Source organism: Aulonocara stuartgranti (genome assembly GCF_965226115.1).
Source record: "Aulonocara stuartgranti genome assembly, chromosome: 23".
Lineage (NCBI taxonomy): Eukaryota > Metazoa > Chordata > Actinopteri > Cichliformes > Cichlidae > Aulonocara > Aulonocara stuartgranti.
In genome coordinates, this window is record NC_138958.1 from 33,798,660 (window position 1) to 33,819,590 (window position 20,931).

The 20,931-nt window shown below is 42.0% G+C and overlaps 1 protein-coding gene across 2 annotated transcripts; it reads right to left on the reverse strand.

The window, feature by feature from the left end:
• Positions 1–308: 308 nt before the first annotated feature.
• trak2 (trafficking protein, kinesin binding 2) lies at positions 309–20,912 on the reverse strand. Of its 2 annotated transcripts, XM_082524465.1 has the most exons (17): positions 20,809–20,912; positions 15,781–15,982; positions 14,475–14,663; positions 11,646–11,705; positions 9,446–9,522; positions 9,231–9,347; positions 8,203–8,418; positions 8,036–8,114; positions 7,798–7,928; positions 7,633–7,707; positions 7,071–7,208; positions 6,326–6,405; positions 6,032–6,172; positions 5,663–5,955; positions 4,934–5,425; positions 4,748–4,847; positions 309–4,668 (listed from the first exon to the last, which is right to left on the reverse strand). In XM_082524465.1, exons 2-17 carry the CDS (start codon positions 15,833–15,835, stop codon positions 3,888–3,890), a joined length of 3,024 nt encoding a protein of 1,007 aa, XP_082380591.1. In that variant the 5' UTR covers positions 15,836–15,982; positions 20,809–20,912; the 3' UTR covers positions 309–3,887. The 2 variants fall into 2 exon arrangements, with proteins under 2 accessions (XP_082380591.1, XP_082380592.1); XM_082524466.1 differs by lacking the exon at positions 11,646–11,705 and having other exon boundaries at positions 20,809–20,911.
• Positions 20,913–20,931: the final 19 nt, after the last annotated feature.

A 20,931-nucleotide genomic window follows, 5' to 3' on the forward strand; every position in this document is an offset into this window, starting at 1 on the left:
GTGTTAACTAAGCAAGTTAGCATTAGCTTAGCACTTTAGTCTCTCTTCCAAATACGGTCATTAACCCAACTATCTTTTATGTACAGTCTATGGAATCCACTGAAGTTAGATGGCAGTCTTAAAAAAAAAAAATCAAACATTTTAGTCCCAAACTTTTAATATCCCATAACTAACAGAGAGATTGTCACGAAATTTGCAATAGAATTAGTGTATTGCATACAGTGGACTGAATTTACACCCAACTGCAAACCATTTGTCTGGAATTTAAGTCAACTTCCATCAAATCATAACAAAACAGTGAGACGGGCAATATATATATTTTTTTATTTATTTAAAAAGATAGACATGAATAATAGGCATGAGACATGAAGGAATCGCAGGACATTTTCTCTTATAGCCAGAGAACCTCCTGCTTCAAGGGGATGGAAGTTATCCAACTTTATGAATGTACCTTCCTTCCCCTCTGCAGTCCTGCTCTCCTATTAAACATTCAGCTGAAGCTCTTGTTGCCCTTTAAAGCATTATTGTTAATTAGCTGCTAAATGCATCACAAACACATGTATAAGCCAGAATATTCAAAATTAAAAATAATACTGAGTTTGGATTCCCTTCATGTGAAAAGCACAACAAAATGCTACTTATCCAAATTTTTATGGAAAGATGTTAGCTGATATTGTTACAACATTCACAATTATGCTAAATGTCTCTTATTTATGTAGATCAAACTCTTTCATCAATAAAATACAGGTTAAACACAAAAAACTAAAAGTGCAGTTACTGGAGATGGGGGGGCGGGGCAAGGTCTGGTTGGGAACAATAGCACTGAAGGGTCACAGGGATAAAGCACAAAGCTCTAAGTTTCCTTATTTTTAATGCTATAGCCTGTCACATGTACAGAATGATGTCAGATGTTTTCCTACAGAACACTACCACCTGCTGGCCGATACACAAACTGTATACATCCATGAGATAAAGGAGAAACATATTTTGATCAAATCTTGATCAAATCTGAATTAGGTTAACAGCTAAAATAATAAGTGAGTGTTTTTATTCTCTCTTTACAGCCCAAACCTGAACATCTATTGTCAAAGCAAGCAGTGACCCTTAAACCTCTTAATCCCACTAAGTGCAACTCATGTCCAAATACAGCTTAAAAAAGGAACTCAAACTAGAGCAGTGCTAGTTTCCACATACGGCCTCATACCATTAAAAACACATAAACATAAACACGCACGCACACGCAAAACACAAAGACCTGAAGGAAAACTTTCACCCTATTTGTTTTTTTGCCTGATGTCCCATTTGGTTTTGTCTTTGCCTTCATCCTAACTGTCTGCCAACAGGTGCATGCTGGGACCAGCAGACAAGGTGGTGTTCATGCAGGGGTTGGGCATGGTGCATGGACGGTCACTGGACATCCGTGCAACACTGTAAAACTGTTACAATAATACTGGCATGTTCAGCTGCTAAACCAGCGAGTGGTTGAAGTCTCCAAGCTTGTCCTCCTACCTGTATGTATGAAGAAAGCAACTGCTACGCTATGAGCTAGCAGGATGTTGTTCTATAACTGAGAAGCCCTTAAAACAGCAAGACCCCAGAAGCCCCCCTACCCCCTCTCCCTTATTTTCTTCTTCTTTCATGTTTTAGGGTTTCTGCCAGTGTATTACAAGCTCCTTAAACACCAGATATTTTTGTTTTTACACAACAGCTCCATATATTAATTTAGCTAATACGTCATTAGCCTACTGTTACTGTTAACCACTTTACACACATAAGACCAGCCCGAAAAAAGTTGTTCAAATTGAATAGTTTTGCTTTCTAGTTGGTATCCATCCACTTATGTCCACTAATAACAGAACTGCTAGGCTTTTTTACTGTATGCAAATGATGTTTAGCATGATTGGTGCTCTCGCTTTTAAAAGCTGGAAAGCCAAAAATAAACTCTACAGTCTCTCGTTACCTGTTGTGTGCACAGGTGTGTCACAGCTGGTCAATGGGAAACGGTGTGTTTCCTTTTAATCCTACTGTACACAAAGTGCTTGCAATTCAACTACGGCTGCAGCAGGGGGCGCTCATGGCACAGTCCTTAATGAATAGGAATGAATGCAGGTAATGCCAAAATAATTGTTTGTAGTCAAAATTATGCACATGTATAGGGCTGCCACAAACGATTATTTTGATAGTCGACTAGTCACCGATTATTTTTGCGATTAGTCGACTAATCAGATCGTCATCCATTGGACGTAAAACGTACAGCTTATTGCACCAGCATGCATCTGCTCTTATATAACTATCATTAGCTTATAGCTTGGAGTGTTTAAAGTACGTGCTAACTAAAAATAAAGACAAGATGATAGTTTATTAAATTTTAATGAAATTTGCAGATTGTTTCGGTGGAGTTTAATAAACTCCTTGCTATCTAAAATATAACAGGACACCGGAGAATATTCTCGAGCATCTCACACTTCTGATAATCAGCTGTCTGCCTGATGTTTATTCAGCTGTGTAAAAACTTTAATCTCAGCCAAACCGATTTACTCAGGAACAAATAAAATACTAAAAAAAGCCAAACAATAACATTTTTAAGTTATCTAAGTGACTTGTATATGTTTAACCTGAGTAGCGAAAGACAGCGGTGGGTTTGAAAACGATTTGCCGGGAGTCCGGTGTTCTCACGGGCTCTAGTGAGCCTTGCCCCCGGCTAGCTATCGAGCTGGTGGGTAACAGACGTCTCCAAAAACGTCGGAGCGCTTTTGAAAGTATGTGGTGTCTTAATAAACTGAGCAGATATTTGAGGTTTACACAGCTACATTCTCGCCTCAAAATATGTTAAACTTTATTTTGTGACCCAGAAATAATAAGAGTAATATTAAAACTAACTAGCTGTTGCCATTGTTGACAAGTGCGCTGGGCCGCACTATGAATTATGGGACACAGCTTCTTCTTCGGGGTTTAACGGCAGCTGGCATCCTTGTACATGCAGTGCTGCCATCTTCTGTTTCAGTCCGTTATTACACTCTTAAATCCTACTACTCATTCCTGCGTCTTTTGTGATCTTACAAAGCTTCAAACGATGCGTCGACTAATAAATTAGTAGTCGACGATTTTAATAGTCGACGTAATCGTGACTAGTCGACTAATCGTGGCAGCCCTACACATGTATGTTTAAACTTTTGCACACAATATTGTTAATATGTACAAACTGAATCGAACTGAACAAATTTATGACTTTTTGTTTTGTTTTTTTACAGTAAAGCTAATTTTGCCCATAGCATTCTTCTAGTGTATGCTAATGGGTCGTTAACCAAAACTTATCAATTACCAAGTTTGTACAGTTATACATTTATTACAACAATATAGATTTTCTGAACATTTTTTTAATGACAATTGTGAGAGAAAAATGCCTGCTTTCCAGCCTGGGCTACTTGAACCCCCTATGTTAACTGATATGGCGGAAACCCCGTCTTCTGACATAAACATACTGACACCCTTTTCGCCCTTCTTTCACTTCTTCCTTTACTTTTCTCTAATCAACTTCCACAAACCTTCGTACACTTACGTTTTCCTTTCTTGCCCTCCTCTACCCATGCCTAACATCTAGAGCCTCACTGGAGAACTACTGAGTCTATTTAATATAAGACTGAGAAGAGGATGACCCACTCAGAGGCAAGCTAAGGCCTTTTTAACTATCAGCATGGCAGACATCCACATACACAGAAAATGCAGGGTGGCTAAAACAGTCAGTATCATTAAATTGTGCTTTAAAATTAAGTTCCAAAAAAGGACGGATTGTTCTGCCCACCGCTGCCCTGACTTCTCTCTCCAAAGGCAGAAAGGAGGAGAGATGTGGTGGAGGAATAAAGGAGGGGACTGATGTTCTGTTAAGTTCAACGGTTGGCCGAACTTGGGTAGGAGATAGAGGCAAGATGCCGCCGTCTTTCTTTTAGGTTCCCCCATGGAGGTGGGGGGATAGCCAGGGTCCTGGGGTGAGGAGGAGGAGCTGAGTGACCGGCTGACTTTCCAGCTCGGGCACCAATCATAGCCGGGAGGCTCTGGTTGCGCCTCAGGCCATCTAAAAGGCTCCCTCCACCTGCTGACACAAATGTGGCAGAATCCTGGCGTGGCATTGAAGCATCAGACTCAGAACCATGCAACACCTTAGTGAATCCCAGCTGCCGGAGCTTCTCCACCAAACCAACACTGGCCGGGTCGGGCCTGGATCTGCCTGATTTGGCGGATGAGATGAGGGCTGGGGTTTCTTGGGATGGGCTTGGTAGGTCAGGATGCGGAGCGCGGCCCAGGTTTAACCCATAAACGTCTTGGAGAAAAAGCTCTGCGGGCCGCGAGGCCAGGAAATTGTCAGCTGGGTGTTGGCGGGGCTCTGTAGGCACTGGGGAAGGGGCAGGAGAGTGGGAGGGGGAGTTGGGGGGCGTGCTTGGCAGAAGCTGGAAAAGGGGCTGCCAGGGGGCGGGTCTCGGGGTTGGAGGAGGGTTGGAGACTTGTGCAGAAATACCCCTCTCTAGGACCAGCTTGGTCAGGCCACTGGGGGGTGCAGGCAGACGTCGAGGGGGGAAAGAGTCACCCAGACTGAGTCTGCAGGGAGTCACAGGGGTGCTGGGACCCGTCCTCATGGAGCTAGGCGTGTTCGCCATGTGGGATGACTGAGAACTGAAAGCAAGAAAAGGAGAGTCTGTGTTAGAACAATAACAGTGTTTATGGGATGCTTATTTTCTTGAAGAGGACTCACCTTGGGGTGACCTGTGTGATGTCACACGGGTGCAGAATGCGGCAGGTAGTGAAGGTGTAGGTGGAAAAGGTGGAGCTCTGACACTTCCCTGGGTTTTGGACTGAACAAACAAGAAAACTTCAGAAAACCAAACACGCGCACCTTGGAAATGATGAGCAATAACAAGCTACAAAAAGTGATTTTTACCAGAGGAAGATACTGCTGTCGATGTCAAGGTTTGGCTTTGTGATTGGAGTCCTGCTCCAGAGGCTCCTGGAATGGGCTGAGGCGATTGGCCGGGTTTCTCTGTGGCATGAAGGGGTGTAGGGCAGATGTCTAACCTGATGGAGGAGGAAGCAGCTGGACTCCCAGTGGAGAGAGGTGGCACTGGGACAGATGATACCGCATGCTTTCTGTCCTTTTTCTCCTCGGGTGTAGATGAGCAGCGCACGTTAAAGGTGATTCCGCCTTCCTCCTCCTCATCTTCCTCCTCCTTACTCCGCTCTGCTGCTCCTTTCTCCAGGATACCATTCCTTCTGTTTTCTTCATCTTCTTCATCCTCCTCCATGTCAGACAGGTGGTACACAGCGTCCTGAGCCAATGGACGAAAACCTTTAGTCACTACTCCAGGGTGTGGGTCCAGGATGGTTCCCAGGTGAGGTTTGGCCAGCTGCTGCCAGTGGTGCAGTGTCAGCGAGCCTGAGAAAGAAATGTCAGCATGTGTTACTGCATACTCTGCATTTAATTATTAGTTATTAATAATCTCTGGCTCTCTTCCACTGCATGTCCTTGTCCTGTCTTCCTCCCCTCACCCCAACCAACCCCAGCAGATGGCCACCTCTCCCTGAGCCTGGTTCTGCTGGAGGTTTCTTTAATTGGATTACATCACCTTGTAGTAAACGATAACCTTCGAGGTGTCAACAAAGCAAACATTACCTTCCATGGGTTTGACAATCTGGAGCTTCTCAGGCAGGAAAGTCTTAAAAACAATGGAGGCGATGGAGAGATCCGACAGGTTGGAGAAAGACGAGACTGCACTGCCCATTGGTGAGCTGCAGCAACTGCCTTCTCCTTCCACCTCCGCCAGGGCCTGCACCTTCTTTTCCCGCTCCGCCTGGAAGAACTGTCGCTCGGACAGGAAGTTCTGACGGCGCAATGACAGGCGGTGGAGTGCTCTAGTGAGGTCGTTTCCTCCCGGACAACCAGGCTGGCCCACTCGGCCCTCCTCCCTGCAAAACATGCATGTTATGACCTGAAATCGAGCATAAATCTCTTCCAAAACAGAAAATGCTCTTTGAAACTTACCCCTGTGTGGACTGAAACGGCTGCGCTGTCATCACCAGAGAGCTCTGTCCGGAGCCAGGGATTGGTGGGTTTGCTGAAGCTGATCGTAGTACTGAGGCATTAACGGAGCGGACTGTTTGGAAGACTCGCTTCTGGGAAATTCTATAGGAAAATGAGGTGAAAGGTCAGAGACTAGACCTAAAATATAATGCAGACACCTAAACTTTTCAAACCCATGAAAAGTCTGGAAAAAAGTACGAGTTCTCCAACACCAACTGTCATCCTCAGCAGCAAACACATTCTGCAGCTTTTAACCTTTGGTCCTGAAAGGCGGTCTCCTCCTCTATACTCAGCTCCTTCCTCATAGTTCCCTCAATCTCTGCTGCCAAGGATTCCTGTAAAAACAGGACACATACGGAGGATTAAAAGTATGCTGTGGATTCAACAAAAGTAATATTTACAGTCACTGTTCAGTTTAATTCATCCAAGCCTAAAAAATAAATGCACACAGGCCAAAAACTGCAGCTCCTCAAGTGGCCACTTCAGGCTGGCTCCCAAAAGCAAGCCAATATCAGCACGCCCCAGGGCAGCTGTGGCTACAGTGTAGCTTGCCATCACCAGTGTGTGAATGTGTGTGTGAATGTGTGGATGACTGAATGTAGTGTAAAGTGCTTTGGGGTCCATAGGGACTAAGTAAAGCGCTTTACAAACACAGGCCATTTACCATTTACATTTACCAATATCCTACAGACTCCCACATTATACTCAACAAAAACTTTAAAGAATATGTCTAAAGCCAGATACGGTTACCTCCTTAAACCCTTAAAGCCTGAAATATGAAATGTGTTGTGCAGTTTGTTTAGGTTTTTCAAGGGTAAAATAAAAATCTCACCGATGTTGTAGAACTCAAAAAGTCACAAAAAACTTTATTTAGCAAATACAACACACTGGGTGTTAAAGGGTTAATAGCAGCTGTATGATTCCTTGTGAACACATGTGCCAGGGACTGTATCTTCCTCTGTGTGCTCCAAATAAAAGTTCAAGGGTGCGTTTCTCTCACCATGGGGTAGAGGCCGTAGGGAAGGTGCCGGCGCATCCCAGCTGAGGGGCTGTTTTTACTGCGCAGCTCTTTGATCTCCTCCTGCGACTCATGGAGCATCTCTACACACTCAGCATTCCTCTCGGCCAGCTCGTTGAGCTGCAGCAGACACGTGCAAATAATCGGGCAAAATTACTCACAAGTTTGTATATTTATATGAATTTATTTTAAAAAGTAAAATAAAACTGGGAATAGGAGGTGGTTAGTTTGTGATATTTCTCAATACTCTGACCTAAATTTACTGTTTATGCTTTTAGGACACAGTTTTTAGGGAAACACATCATTTTCCCTTGTATTAGGAATGATGTTAGGAATGAAAATCAGATCAGACTGACAGATTTGACAACGTTAAAGCTCTAAATTGCTGTAAACCGGCTCCAACACAAACCATAAGTGTGGTTTCTTACAAAGGCTTGACATAAAAGCTACAAACCTACATTATATGATCACATTTGCATCTTTGTAGAATAATTTAACTGGTCTTGCTCTAAAAAGGAACTTGAACACTCGTATGAGACTGTACCTCTGCTGTGAGCTGTCTCTGAGCATCTTTGGAGGCCTGCAGGTGGATCCTGAGCTCCTCTTTCTCCAGAGCCAGCTGGAGATAAACAGCATCACACCAAGAGCGTTCACACACTGTGCCAGCATCTACAGTAGGTAATCAGTGCTAGCAGTTAAGCTTGCCCACCTCCTTCACTCTGTGTTGCAGCTCGACTATTTGGGAAAGCAGCTGAGCGATTTCCTCCTGGTGTCTGAGCAGCTCCTCGTTCTTCTGAGATAGATCTTCAGTCAACGAAACCATCTGGCTGTTGGACTCGCCTGACCCCACGTGTGATATACACAAACACACCAAAGATTAAATTCAGATGCCTGATCTGTAAAAGTTCCTTTTGAACATAAGTTTGCAAACTTCAAGAAAAACTCACGGAGCTCTTTGACACAGTCGCTCACTAGCTGCTGCTCCTTCTCCTCATAGGTGATGGTGTCTCTTTTGAGTTGACAAGCCTGGATAAGTCAAAAAAGCTCAGTTTGCAGCAGAGATTATACTTCAACATCTGCTTCTGATCAATTTGCTTCCCAAAGAACGACATACCTCGGTTCTCAGTGCCAGATTTTCTTCCTCTAGGTCCTGCAGCTTGCTCTGCAGGGACTCCAGCTGACTAAGTGCAGCAGCGGCGGTTCCCCCCGGCAGGTGAGGTTGCCGCAGTGGGGTCGACACGCTGGAATCGGTCTCGCTCTCCTCAGAGGCGCTGGCCACCATCCGCAGCAATTCATCCTTCTTACTGAGCTCATGTTGCAGCTGATGAACCTGACCAATGTGGACAGTTTAGGAAAAGTGATTGGTGTTTACAGGATTTTAACATTTTAAAGCTCTCTTTTTCTAGAGATACAAAAATATAACTTTCAATTTTTTTGGTTGAAGTTTAGTTTAAAGCTGGAAAGTGAATGGAATATTTGTATGTATACAGCAAACATGCATGACTTGTTATTTTGGCTGCAGATGCATTTAAAAAATAGTACATTATTAATGTATATCAAGCATTTTTTGGTCCATGAGATATTCAATTCAATTCAATTTTATTTATATAGTTCTAAATCACAGCAACAGTCACCTCGAGCCGCTTTATATAGTTCGGTAAACACCCTACAGCAATACAGAGAAACCGCAACAATCAGAAGACCCCTATAAGAAAGCACTTGGCAAAAGTGGAAAGGAAAAACTCCGTTTTAAGAGGAAGAAACCTCTGTCAGAACCACGCTCAGGGAGGGGCAGGCATCTACCGCAACTATTAACTAGCTAACTAACTATTAGGAAAAGGTGTACCACAGGGATCTATTTTAGAGCCCCTTTTTATTATTCAAATGTCTAAATGCTTTATTCTATTTCTCTTTTAAAAACCTATTACAACAATATCACTAGATCATGCAGACATGTTGAGGAGGTAATTTAGCCTTTAAATCAGCTGTGCTGGATCAAGGACACATCTGAAACCTGCAGGACACCATGCTCTTGAGGCCTGGAGTTCCCTCACCCCTAATTTAAATTGATCATACTATCACCCTCTCTTTATGTAGCACAAAACATTATTTACACATTTTAAAGTGAATAAAAACAGTTACCTGATCTACAGACTGTGCTATCTGCTCCTCTAAGGCCTCATTTCGCTCCTGTAGCAGGTGGTTCCTCTGTAGAAGTGACTGACCAATCCGAGCTGCCAACTCCAAATCTCTGTCCCGCTGTTCAAATAGAACACAAGGCACCCAGGGTTAATCAGTTAACTGGCTGTTGTTTTCTTAGCTGAAAAAAATTATCACAAATGAGGTCAACGCCCTACCTCAGCCAAAAGGTGTGTGACCACTTCAATGTCATTGTACGTCTTGGTCATCTGTTCCACTCGATCAGCACTGAGGACTGGCCAGAGGGAAAACGTTAACTTTTAGGCAGCAAACAAGCAAAAACACACACACACACACATCTAGGGATGGGTACCGGTGTCCGGTGCCATGATGGCACCGGTTCTGACATAAACGGTAGTAACCAGACCAAAAAGCAGCGCACATTTCGGTGCTTTATTTCAGTGCTTTTTTTTTCCTGAGCTGTGATACACTTCTAGCCAATCATTTTACGTTTCCGAGGATAGTAGGCGGGGCCAGGTACGTACGTTCTTTTATGCAGAGCTACAGATTAAAAATGTCCAAGGCGAAGCGGTCAAAAGTCTGGCTGTACTTCACAGCAAAAGATGCAAACTCAGCAGCCTGCAACAAGTGCTTTAAGCTGATACTGTGATACTGACAAAGGAGGTAACTCCTCAAATCCGATGAAACACCTGGCGACGCATAGCGTTTTTTTTTTCTCCAAAAACCAAGAAATGCGCTGTATTTGATAGCTTGCTGCGAGACCTCACACCGAGCGCATCTACTGCGGTGTGGTGCCTGTTATCGGACCCGGAGTTAGCAACATACCCAAAAACACGAAGAGGAGAGTCCTGGCCCCTAGCCCTGCCAGTGTAGCAGAAATGATGACGGATGATGATGGCAGCAGCAGCCGTTCTTCTCTGCGTGAGTAATTTACGTTGAGTAGGCTAACCACGTTATTAAATTAATGCATGTAAGGTGAACTAGCAAACATCATCATATCTACATGCGGCTGTCTTCTTGTTTGATGGCAGATACTCCCTTCACCCTGGCCAAAAAGGCTAAAATGACCAAAGAAAAAGAGGGAAACAGCTAAACATGAGCGGTTTTTGGACAAAGTTTGTGTTTTTTCCATTGATTAAGCACTGCTTTCAGCCAAGAGTGATACCATATATGCCCTATAGCTGCAGAAAAGGCTAACATTGTTATCTTTTTACAAAAACCAAATCAAATCAAATCAAATCACTTTTATTGTCACATCACATGTGCAGGTACATTGGTACAGCACATGTGAGTGAAATTCTTGTGTGCGAGCTTCACAAGCAACAGAGTTGTGCAAAATACAATAATGTAAACAAGCAAAATACAAGAATGGCTACATCTGAAACTAATAAATATATGTACAATATATAATAGTATATGCATTTCTGGATGTGTATAGTAAATATTTTCCTACGTGTGTGTGTGTGTGTGTGTGTGTGTGTGTGTACACATATTTTACAAATTAAATAGAGTAAACAATAAATAAAATATATAAAATATACAGAGTTGAGACATGTGCAAAACAGTGGCATTACTGTACAGTATGGAGTGCATAATGTTAAAGTTCCAGTAGTGAAGCTGAGGTGTCTATGACGTGTTCAGCAGTCTGATGGCCTGGTGAACCAGCTGAACATGAGAGGTTTTTGGACCAATTTTGTGTTCTCCATTCTTTAAGCACCGGTTCGAGCACCGTTTAAGCACCGGCACCGTTTCAAAAGTACCGATTTGGCACCGGTATCGGATAAAACCTAAACGATACCCATCCCTACACACATCTAAAAAAAATCTAGAATCCACACTCTGGCATGCACACTGTGCATCCAAGCAACTCCACACAAACATGAAAATAAAATCAATTACTGGACACGTCTTTAACATGCATGGTCTACTACATAATAAAGAATTCTGACCACAAGCAACGTTAGGAGCTACTTGGCTATTATAGCCACATAACATCACCATTCTTTACACTTTTTAGCATCTGATTATGGACGCGTGGTCCAAATTATGTCCACTAAATTGCTAAATGATTATTGCTGGAGCAATAATTATGCAACACGTGCTAGTGGTCTGAATTTAAAAAGAACACTAGCTTTACAAATTAATAACTGTACTACAAGCTGACTACAGTACACAGTACAGTACTACAGTTGGAAGCAGAAGACCTTTACTATGCAAGTCTCTTGTCTTATTGTTTACATGCAAAAAGTGGAGAGGGGCTCCCAATCAGTGGCCTAGGAACGGATCCTAGATCACATCCTAGAAGTGTGTGGCCACACTTTTGACAGAAGCCCCTCTCTCACACTTGAGTTAAATGAAGTTCCAGAGAAGAACAGGCAAGTAGGAAAAGTAGGATACCTTTGGAGAGGCTCTGAGAGCCTGGGTGGGAATAAGAAGGAGGTTCCAAAGCAAGATATGCTAGTGAGAGAGATGCAGAGAGAGAAAAAGAGGGGAAAGTTCAGATGGTGTAGAAGTAAACCAGCCAGTTTTAAGACAGATGGAAAAAGAAAGGAAAAGGAAAGAGACAAACACTGGCAGAAAAATGAAAGTTTCAATAAACCAACATCATGTAGAGACATTAGTTTGTTGAGAGTCAGAGAATCTACACATCGATTAGTCTGGTCTGCTTTTAGCACCTGAGTGGGTGTCACCAGCGCTGCACAGTTCAGCGTTCCACCTGTTCAAAGAAAAGTGGCAACCCTAATCAATGAGCCATCTGGTTTCAGCTAGAAGCCCTTTAACAGAGTGATGCGTGTCCCCAACACTCATTTAGAATATTTACTTCTGTTGGTTTGATCAAAAACTTACAACCTTATTACAACTTCTTTGTGCAATCCCAGTTTACTGCTTACTGTACAAACACCTACAACTACAATAACAAAGTGTAATCCAAGTACTGTTAACGATAATCTAACCTAAAGAGCGATCGCTTACTATGACACAGCGTTGCACAGATTCACATCGGACTCACTATCTTTTTTTCTGAATAAATGTAGTGTAATAAAACAGTTTCAGCAGGGATTAAAAGTAACAAGCTGAGCTAGGCAGCTGCTCAAATGGATGAGAGCATTCATCCAGTAATCTGAAGCCTACAATGACCTCTGAATCTGGACACTGCACTCCAACAACCAGCGGGTAAAAATAACCTCTGCCCAGCACGGCTATCCTTGTTACAGTTACAGTGCATACATAATGCATATAATGTCTCAAGTTACTGTTCCACACACACAAAATCACAGACAAAAACATACACTAATACCTTTACCTGCTGCTGAAAGCATGCCATCATTGTATGGGTTATGTATGTCCATAGTCTGGCTTGATCATGATCAGATGCTGCATAAATAAATGAAACTGTTTACACCACATGCTGATCGCAGGGTGGGAAAGCAGTGCAGGTTGTATTGACTTATACAAGGCAGTAACTGAACTCTGGCCGCAATAAATTTCATAACAGCAAAGTCCAACCTCTGTTTCATTTTGACATAAATTCATGAACTACAGACACACAACAGGCCAATGGGTGGTCAATGTGTTACTTGTTAAGTAACATGAATCTCCAGAGTCATGGCTGCTTGAACCTTTGGCATCAATAAACTCAACATGTGATTATACAACAAACTCAACTTCAAAATGCAGTGTGAGGAATAAATGGTAGAATCATATGGACGCACCAATATGACACCTGGATCAAACTCAAAAAGCTTATCTCTTTCAAATCAACTCTAGGTCGCTCTATGTTTGCTCCGTCATGAGCCAGCAGAAATGCACAGGTTAATAACTCGAGTTAATAACTCATGCAAAGCTACTGGAATTGAGCATAAGTACCCTTTATTCACAACTTTGTCTTTTCCCAGACAAGAAAGTTTTACGACTCAAATCCTGGAGCGTAAAAACACTCCCAGCTCTTGTTGTCAGGCTTTGAAAAAGAGATGGGACATCATCTCGTCGAGCCAAATGACAAGATCCTCAACAGCCATTAAATTACAGTATAAACTCTTCAAATTTCACAACATGACACTAAAACCAGGATACTTGATACTCGTATAACCATAGTGGAGTACTGAAATATTTCAGCGTCAACTGCAAAGTCTAAATATGAATGTCAAAATCAGACCTCTCTAAGTGTTTTCACACATCTTAACATGCCATGCCCCAGCACATGTTATTAATAGGCTGTGTTTAACTTTGCAGAAGTGGAGCAAACAGCACCATGAAACTGAGACTCCTCCAATGTCCAATTTCCTCACATGTGCAACTAAAACACTTCATTCATTACTTGTTTTTTTTTAAGTTACTATTTATTTGAGAAATGCTCAAATTGTTGGTTTGATCAAACATTAATAAAAGGAAATGACGAAACATTCAGTGAACTGAAACAATCAAGATCTGCTCACGTTAAATCAAATAATCTTCAAACGCAGGAAACAAAGCGTTGGCAATTATGAGAAAAACAGGAAGTTTATCCTGTCTCGTTCCAGCATACTGCAACCTGTTTAAATGTAAACACACCATCAGATTTGCCCACTTCCTTTCTAGTAACACACACAGACACTTTGCCCTCTACGCTGTCACGTTTTGCCTGACCTTGCTGACATGCTTACTGAAGCTGGATGCCTGTCTCTCTCTCTCTTTCTGTCTTTCAGACATGTACTGAGGACTGAGCCCATGCTCACCTTCCACAGGAAACTTATCGTACGCCTCCTCATTGTGGATGTTTAACACTGGCATGTTGTGTCTCCTCTCTGTGCTCTCTTGTCTTCATTCTCTATCTATCCACACCGCCTCTCTTGTTACTGTCCCGTGACTCACTCTGGCTTTGGTTTTGAACTCCGCTGCACTTAACTGTGCTGGATCTTTCTCTCTCTCTCTCTCTCTCTCTCTCTCTCTCTCTCTCTCTCTCTCACACACACACACACACACACCCACACACACAGTGCCACAGTCACACAAGCAAAGACAAACAGACACAATGACGAACGCTGTGCCAAATAATGTCCACACTAAATCCCTGCGACTTTAATTGAACGGCGCCACATAAAAAGAATCCCTCACATGCCTAATGCACTCACACATACACACACACACACCATCTGCTCGGTTCTGTTGTACAAGGCTTAACCAATCAAAAGGACGTCTGCAAAAGGAAGCAGCTTTGCAAAAATATACCAAAATGTACACACTTACTCATGTAGCGGAAAGACTCCTCAGCCAGCATGGGGGAGATGGCGCTGTTCCCGGGACCTTCGTCTGGGGAGCAGCTCGGGGAAACCACCCAGTCCTGACTGTCTGACAGGTACACGGAGCCAGAGCCGACCGAACCGGAGCCCAGTGAGCCGGAGCCATAATTCCTCCCGCTGCTGCCCAGCCCCTCGTCTGGAGGAAGACAGACAAAAAAACTCATCACCAACAGCTGGTGGAGCAACCATTACTGTCATTATTGTTGGGGGTTTTTTAATGTTGTTGTTTGTTTGTTTTTTGTTTTTTTATTAATCTTCTAGTCAATAATAGTTGACTAAGTCTCTGTGTCTCCTATGACAACTGGGACAGGCTGCAGCACAGGCCCTTGAATTGGATAAATGGAAGGTGGATGGATGGAAAATCTTCTAGTCTAAAATTGTCCATAATGGCAGGCATATGATGAATTCCTTACTTTTTGAGAATTAAACAATAAAAAAGTCAAACAAAAGAGCTGCTCTATCACAACAAGGTGCTTAGGCTGATTTAGAAATAGTATGAGTCCATTGGTGGGCCAGCAGAAGTTCACAGCACTCCTGGCAGTGCGTGCAGAACAAATAGCAGATGGCAGTGTGGAGTCAAGCAGCCCTTCCCATCTTGTGTTTTCCCTAACACCTGGCTCACTGGCCAGCCTGCCCTTGTAGCAGTTCTCGATACCAACTAACTGCTTCTCCAGTGGATTTCCAGTGAGTTGGATGTACTCCAACTGTACCAACTGGGACTGCAGCTCCCCTTTAACCCTAGATAGATCTCCGATTTGAACTAGAGAGATGTTCAATGTCACTAACCGCTCTCTAAGATGGTGCAGATATACTGATTATGCTGTTTAGTTATTTATTCCCCACAAAGCACTTGAAAAATCAATTATTTGCCACAAAAACAGACAAAAAGTGTGTGGGCTGAGGTATTATCATGGCACAATGGCATTCCATTAAGTTGATAAATGAAGAGGGAAGCTTTTATTTTGGCAAAGCTGTGCAGCTCCAGTGAGATTTGCGTGTGGGCTGATGAACAGTGTGTGTGTGTATATTGTCTTGGCTCAGGCACTGTACAAGCCGATGTCCTTCCACTCGAACAAATATGTGGTTTACTAGGACAAACAGAGCTAACTATAGCATCAGGCTTAAAGGCACCACATACTGTACCTCAGGGAGACCTGATACTCACAAAGCAGCATTTAAAAATGTGCACAAAGCAAATCGGTGGCTGTACTGCAGCTTTTGATATATGATATTTATACAGAAGACCATCTCACCTGTCTCCGTGCTCGACTCTTTCTTCTCCACTGCCCGGGGTTTGACTTCAAACATATCCCGTCTTTGGAAAGGGGGAGTGAGGAGGGGAGGCTCTCCCACTCGTGAAAAGAAGAAGCTGGACAGAACACAGGAGCTGCTACTGGCATGACATCACATCCTGTTCCTGTGCTGACAGGGCGGTGTGCCCATACACACCGCTACCTGAAACAGAAGAGAGAAGTGTTAGTGGTCTCACAGATAAAGACGTGACCTCCACAGAGGCTGAATGAGGGGCAATATTCATGTCCAGGTAACGTGTGCAGCTGGTAATAAAGCAGACTGACTCATTTCCTTCTTATGCTCTCCATCACACCTGTTTTATAACATTTAGAGCCACCCACAGTGTTTGATTTTTGAACCACAGATATCGTTTTCAGGCAAGGACAAATCTAAAATAAATGCTAAAATGCTAACGCTAAAAGATTTCTTCTACTTCTACTAAACAAACTAAAGGTGAGGCTCTGAGATTTTGATTGAAGAAATGTTGTGACAATAACTCCACATACAGTTTTTAGGGAGGGGTGACATTGAGCCAGCCCACATCCTGTTGCCTGTCTCTGTATGAACTCTTCCAATGCTTAAAGGGATGACCGAAGGTAGGGCTGTTCCATATAACGATATATATCGGACGACGATATAAAAACGTCTATCGTTTCATTTTACGCTATCGTTTGTTTCGTGATGTCGCAAAATAAACTGTTTACGGCAATATTTTTTCACCGTTTTGATGGTCACTGTAGTGGCTATATAAATTTCTTAAAGTTCTCTCTTTCTCTTATATTTAATATAACCACACTACTGACGACAAGAGCCTGTTTTTATGCGTTGTCGTTAGCAACAACGAGGGTAAAACCATCGCGTGTCCGCTTGTTTATTTTCTACATAAACCTTTCACAATAAAGCTCAAGATCCTGTTAAGACCTTTCAAAATAAACTGAATCACGTGAAAGAGTATGCAGAGTATTTACGGATGAGAATTAAAAAAGAGCCGCCAGGTGCTAAAAAATAAACCTCAGACTCAAACGTTAGAACAGGCTTTTCCCCGCAGCACGCCGTGTAATAAATACCCACAAAGAAAACGGCAGCCGTTACAACTTATGTCTAAAAATGTGTCGTTTCATGCATCGGTTAAAACACTCAACTCCAGGTACATGACGCGCAACTGGAAACACTTCCCGCAAGTCGAGCTGCCCGAGATTCACAGAATTTACAGAAAATGTTAAATTTTTGTGATTTATATCATTATCGGGACTAGAGCCAGGCGATATGAGATTTTTTCATATCACGATATGTTTTTTTCATTTCAGGCAATAACGATATCTATCACGATATAAGCCAAATATATTTGTAAGATTTAAATGTGCCATTGCTCACAAGTAAAATGTGAAATAATCAGCAGCTTGTTTTGATTTAAATATTTATTTCCCATAATAAGTTCAACAGGGTAGATGTACTTAAGGAACATGAGACTTTTTCAGATAAATAAAGGCAAATATTGCAAACTACACAAAAGGCAGCCGCTAAAGCGTTTAAGTTTCAAAATAGAACAAACAAAACAGGCTACTAAATTGTTAATTCCACTTAGAAACAAAATTTTAATTCTAAAAATAAATCTTAGTTTGTTTTACAGAAGAACAGACAAAACTGACTAACTTTTGTCAATATCAAATAAACTGAGAACTAAAAGGAAATTCTCAATCTCTCCTTGTTGTGTAGCTTAGCTTTTCAAACAGTTTTAACAGTTACTTTAGTCTGACAAAAGCCGAATGACGAATTAGCGCTTCCAGTCAGAGATTGAGCATGCACCACTTTATTGGATTTCCTTGTGCTGTACGTAACAAGTCACGTGACGTGACGCTGCGGCTGTGATTGGTTTGGCTCTGCGCTACTTAATTTGGATTGGCTGTTCTGTTTTTTTTTAAGAGGACAAAAGCGGCGAGGCCTATCGCAATAGTTTAATTTTTCTATCGAGAAAAAGTTGTTTCGCAATACATATCATTATCGTTCTATCGCCCAGCTCTAATTGGGACGATAGATGTCTTATATCAGGATATGAGATTTTGGTCATATCGCACAGCCCTAACCGAAGGAATGAGACAGGATGTGATGTCTTAAAGGGATGGGACATGTGCCTCTAGATATATTCTTATTTCCTTACACACATCTTTAATCTCAATTAACTGGCTGCTGTTGGAGTCATGAAAAACATAAAAAAGTCAAAAGTTTTTCAGTTTGCCAGACTACATTTCCCATGATCCAGTTTGCTTGATTTATATAGACGTTATATAAAAGGTGAACACAAATTCAAGCTCTAAAATGTGAACACAGGATCTCTGTTAACAATATGACTATGACGTCATCAGGGTTATTTCTGTGGACTCTAGCCCTCTACAGTGGACAAAGGAGATGTTATACAACTCTTTCCACGAACTGAGCAGCACTTCTGTCCAGTCAAGTGATCATCATGTGTAAAAGTACATCGGTGTTAGTACATCTTAGTAGTTTTCAACATGACAAGCAATTAGAAAGAATCTAGGTTTAAAGAAATTGCACATTGCCTAACTTTTCAGATCCAGGGGTTTCTTCTATCTTTCATATACAGTCTGTGAAAGAGACATGCTAGGAATAGGCTGAGTACCTTTTGCATCAGCAGCCTGTGCATGCAGATGCACACAAACTCTATGTGGGTGTTTATCAGAGAGCATGCCTGTGGAAGGACAGAATCCTTGGGCAACATTCATACACTCCTTACATAACAGTGACGCTTAAACAATCATCTCCATAATAGAGGAGATTAAAGGAGATGAGATGCATGCAAGCCTAAACTTGCTGCTTACCACTAAACACCTGGTAGATATACTGGACCTACCCATTAATGACCAGTTGACTCATCCTAGGGTTCAAATGATCACATTAGGCCGTGAAGCAATTTTAAGCACAGAATATTGCATGTGTCAATCATTAATATGAATCTCTATCAAACAAATGCTTCTTATTTTCTCTCCCATTTAAAATGCCAGGACTGATGGTGTCCAAGTGCCTCTGAGTCACTTCATGACTGTCACAGGCAGACAGCTTCCTGACTAAGCACTCAGAAATTAAATGGAAATTTGTGGTTCATTGGCTAGGCTCATACACACAAACACAACACTCTCTGGCTTCACTGTGACCACTGCTACTTAAGAGAGGCGACGGTATAAAGATGTAAAATCCACAGCAGTAAGGAAGCAGCCCTGAAAGTAACACTTAAACAGACTCATCACCGCATCACTACACATAGCACGAGTCTGTCCGAGCTCTTCCACAGGGACTGTCTGCTTACATCAGCCTTTCGCAGGCGTCACCTCCCTTCATGTCTGATCTACACCTTCAGCTCAATGCTCAACCTGACTTTGTTGAAGTTAGCTTAGAATGATATCTCTTTTGACATTTTCCCTTACCGGTTATTGGCCTTGCTTTTTAATCACAGCATCTGCACTGAGCCCGTGATAGAGCGGACAAACTAGGGAGGGCATGTGCACAGGGGAGGCAGCGCATTTGATTGACTGCACCAGGGGCTTTAGATGCATAACCAGAAATCCCTCACAGGAACATCAGCATTCCTTGTCATGACTGGCCAAAAGGAATTAAACCAAGTCACATACAGCATCATAAAATACTAATCTGATCTGATCTGACTGTCAACTATAATCTAGATCTGGACAGATATACTCATTGGCTGATACTGGCAAAACGTATGTCATCCAATACGCAGTTAAAAGATAATATTATCTTAACCACAACAACATGCATTAAAAGATGCTTGGGATTATCTAGAGAGTATTATAAAAAAAAATCTCACTGAGTGGCTCCACATCCGTTGTTTACGATGCGATGTTATCAGCACTGTCTGCACCACACGGAGCAGAGCAAGATCATAAAAACCTCACCACAATCACAGCAAGCAGTGTAAAATAATGCAGAAAATTTTTAACAACGACCCCACAAATAGCCTTGTCAGTGCATTCTCGAACAAAGGTTATGGATATATATGTAAACTTTTTTTTTGCTTATATCAGGTTCAGATTCTTTTAATACCATAAAACATCGATAAACTCATATAAATCCAGTTCACTATGACCCCAAACAAACTCAGTATCTAATGATTCACCATGAACACGTTAACTAAGCAGAACTTAGTTTGAAAATAACCTTTAATTTGAAATGTTTTGCTGTTTAGTAACAGCACAGACTGCCTCCCCTACAACCCCACGGATTATGTGTTACACAAGGTGCTACATGAATTTGAATTATTATTATTATTATTAATAATAATAATAATTCAAATTCAAATTATTATTATTATTATTAATAATAATAATAATAACAATATTAGTAGTATTAAAATGTTTAACCACATAAATAAATGTGAAAAAGCTACGGTATTCTTCAATTTGGCATCATTCATTCAGCTGATAGCATTTAACAGGGAGTTGCTGGGATAGTTAGTTCAGCCACTGCAGACATGAAACTCTCTTGCTAGCCCAAGCTTTCCTGATATCAAGTACTTTTTCTTGGAACCTTTATCGGCTGAACTCTCCAGAGGATCCAGACACATGAAAAAAAAATGTTAAGCTAGCGAATGAACCGTAAGATATTGCACACCTGTCTGTTTGTTGAGCTGACCATTAGCTAAAATTTACTCACTCCGTTCTTTAGTTATACTTTTGTAATAAAGGCTAGTAAGAAGGTTATAAGAGATTTATATAAATAAATGCGAACTAAAGTTAACAAAATGTTTTGCATATCGGCTAACAAGAAAACTAACAACCAAAAAAACTGTAAATACGTTAGCTAGCTTAACCATCCTGTGGCTGGCTGACAGCTTCACTGTTGCTCATATCGCGTTAGCCAACAACCGCGAGCTTAAACAATCAGCATCCCTTCCGCGTTGACCGTTATACATTATACAGCTTAAAACACATTTTATTAGTTACAATGAGGCTTACCCTATATCAGTATTATTCCAAATCATGGGCAGTTCCAGCAATACATGCGGTGTCTGTCAATCCCTTCACCAAAGCCTCAAACAATGGAGGGGAAGCGAGGGGAGGGAGGGCAACAAGCGGTCA

Bases quoted from the DNA above. Each gene is read 5' to 3' on its own strand.
- trak2 (XM_082524465.1), bottom strand. From the start codon at position 15,835: ATGTTTGAAGTCAAACCCCGGGCAGTGGAGAAGAAAGAGTCGAGCACG. The intron at 11,706-14,474 runs GTAAGTGTGTAC...CTCTCTCACTAG, and splicing joins GGAGTCTTTCCGCTACATGA to CATATCTTGCTTTGGAACCT. The intron at 4,669-4,747 runs GTGAGTCCTCTT...TCTTGCTTTCAG, and splicing joins ATCACACAGGTCACCCCAAG to TTCTCAGTCATCCCACATGG.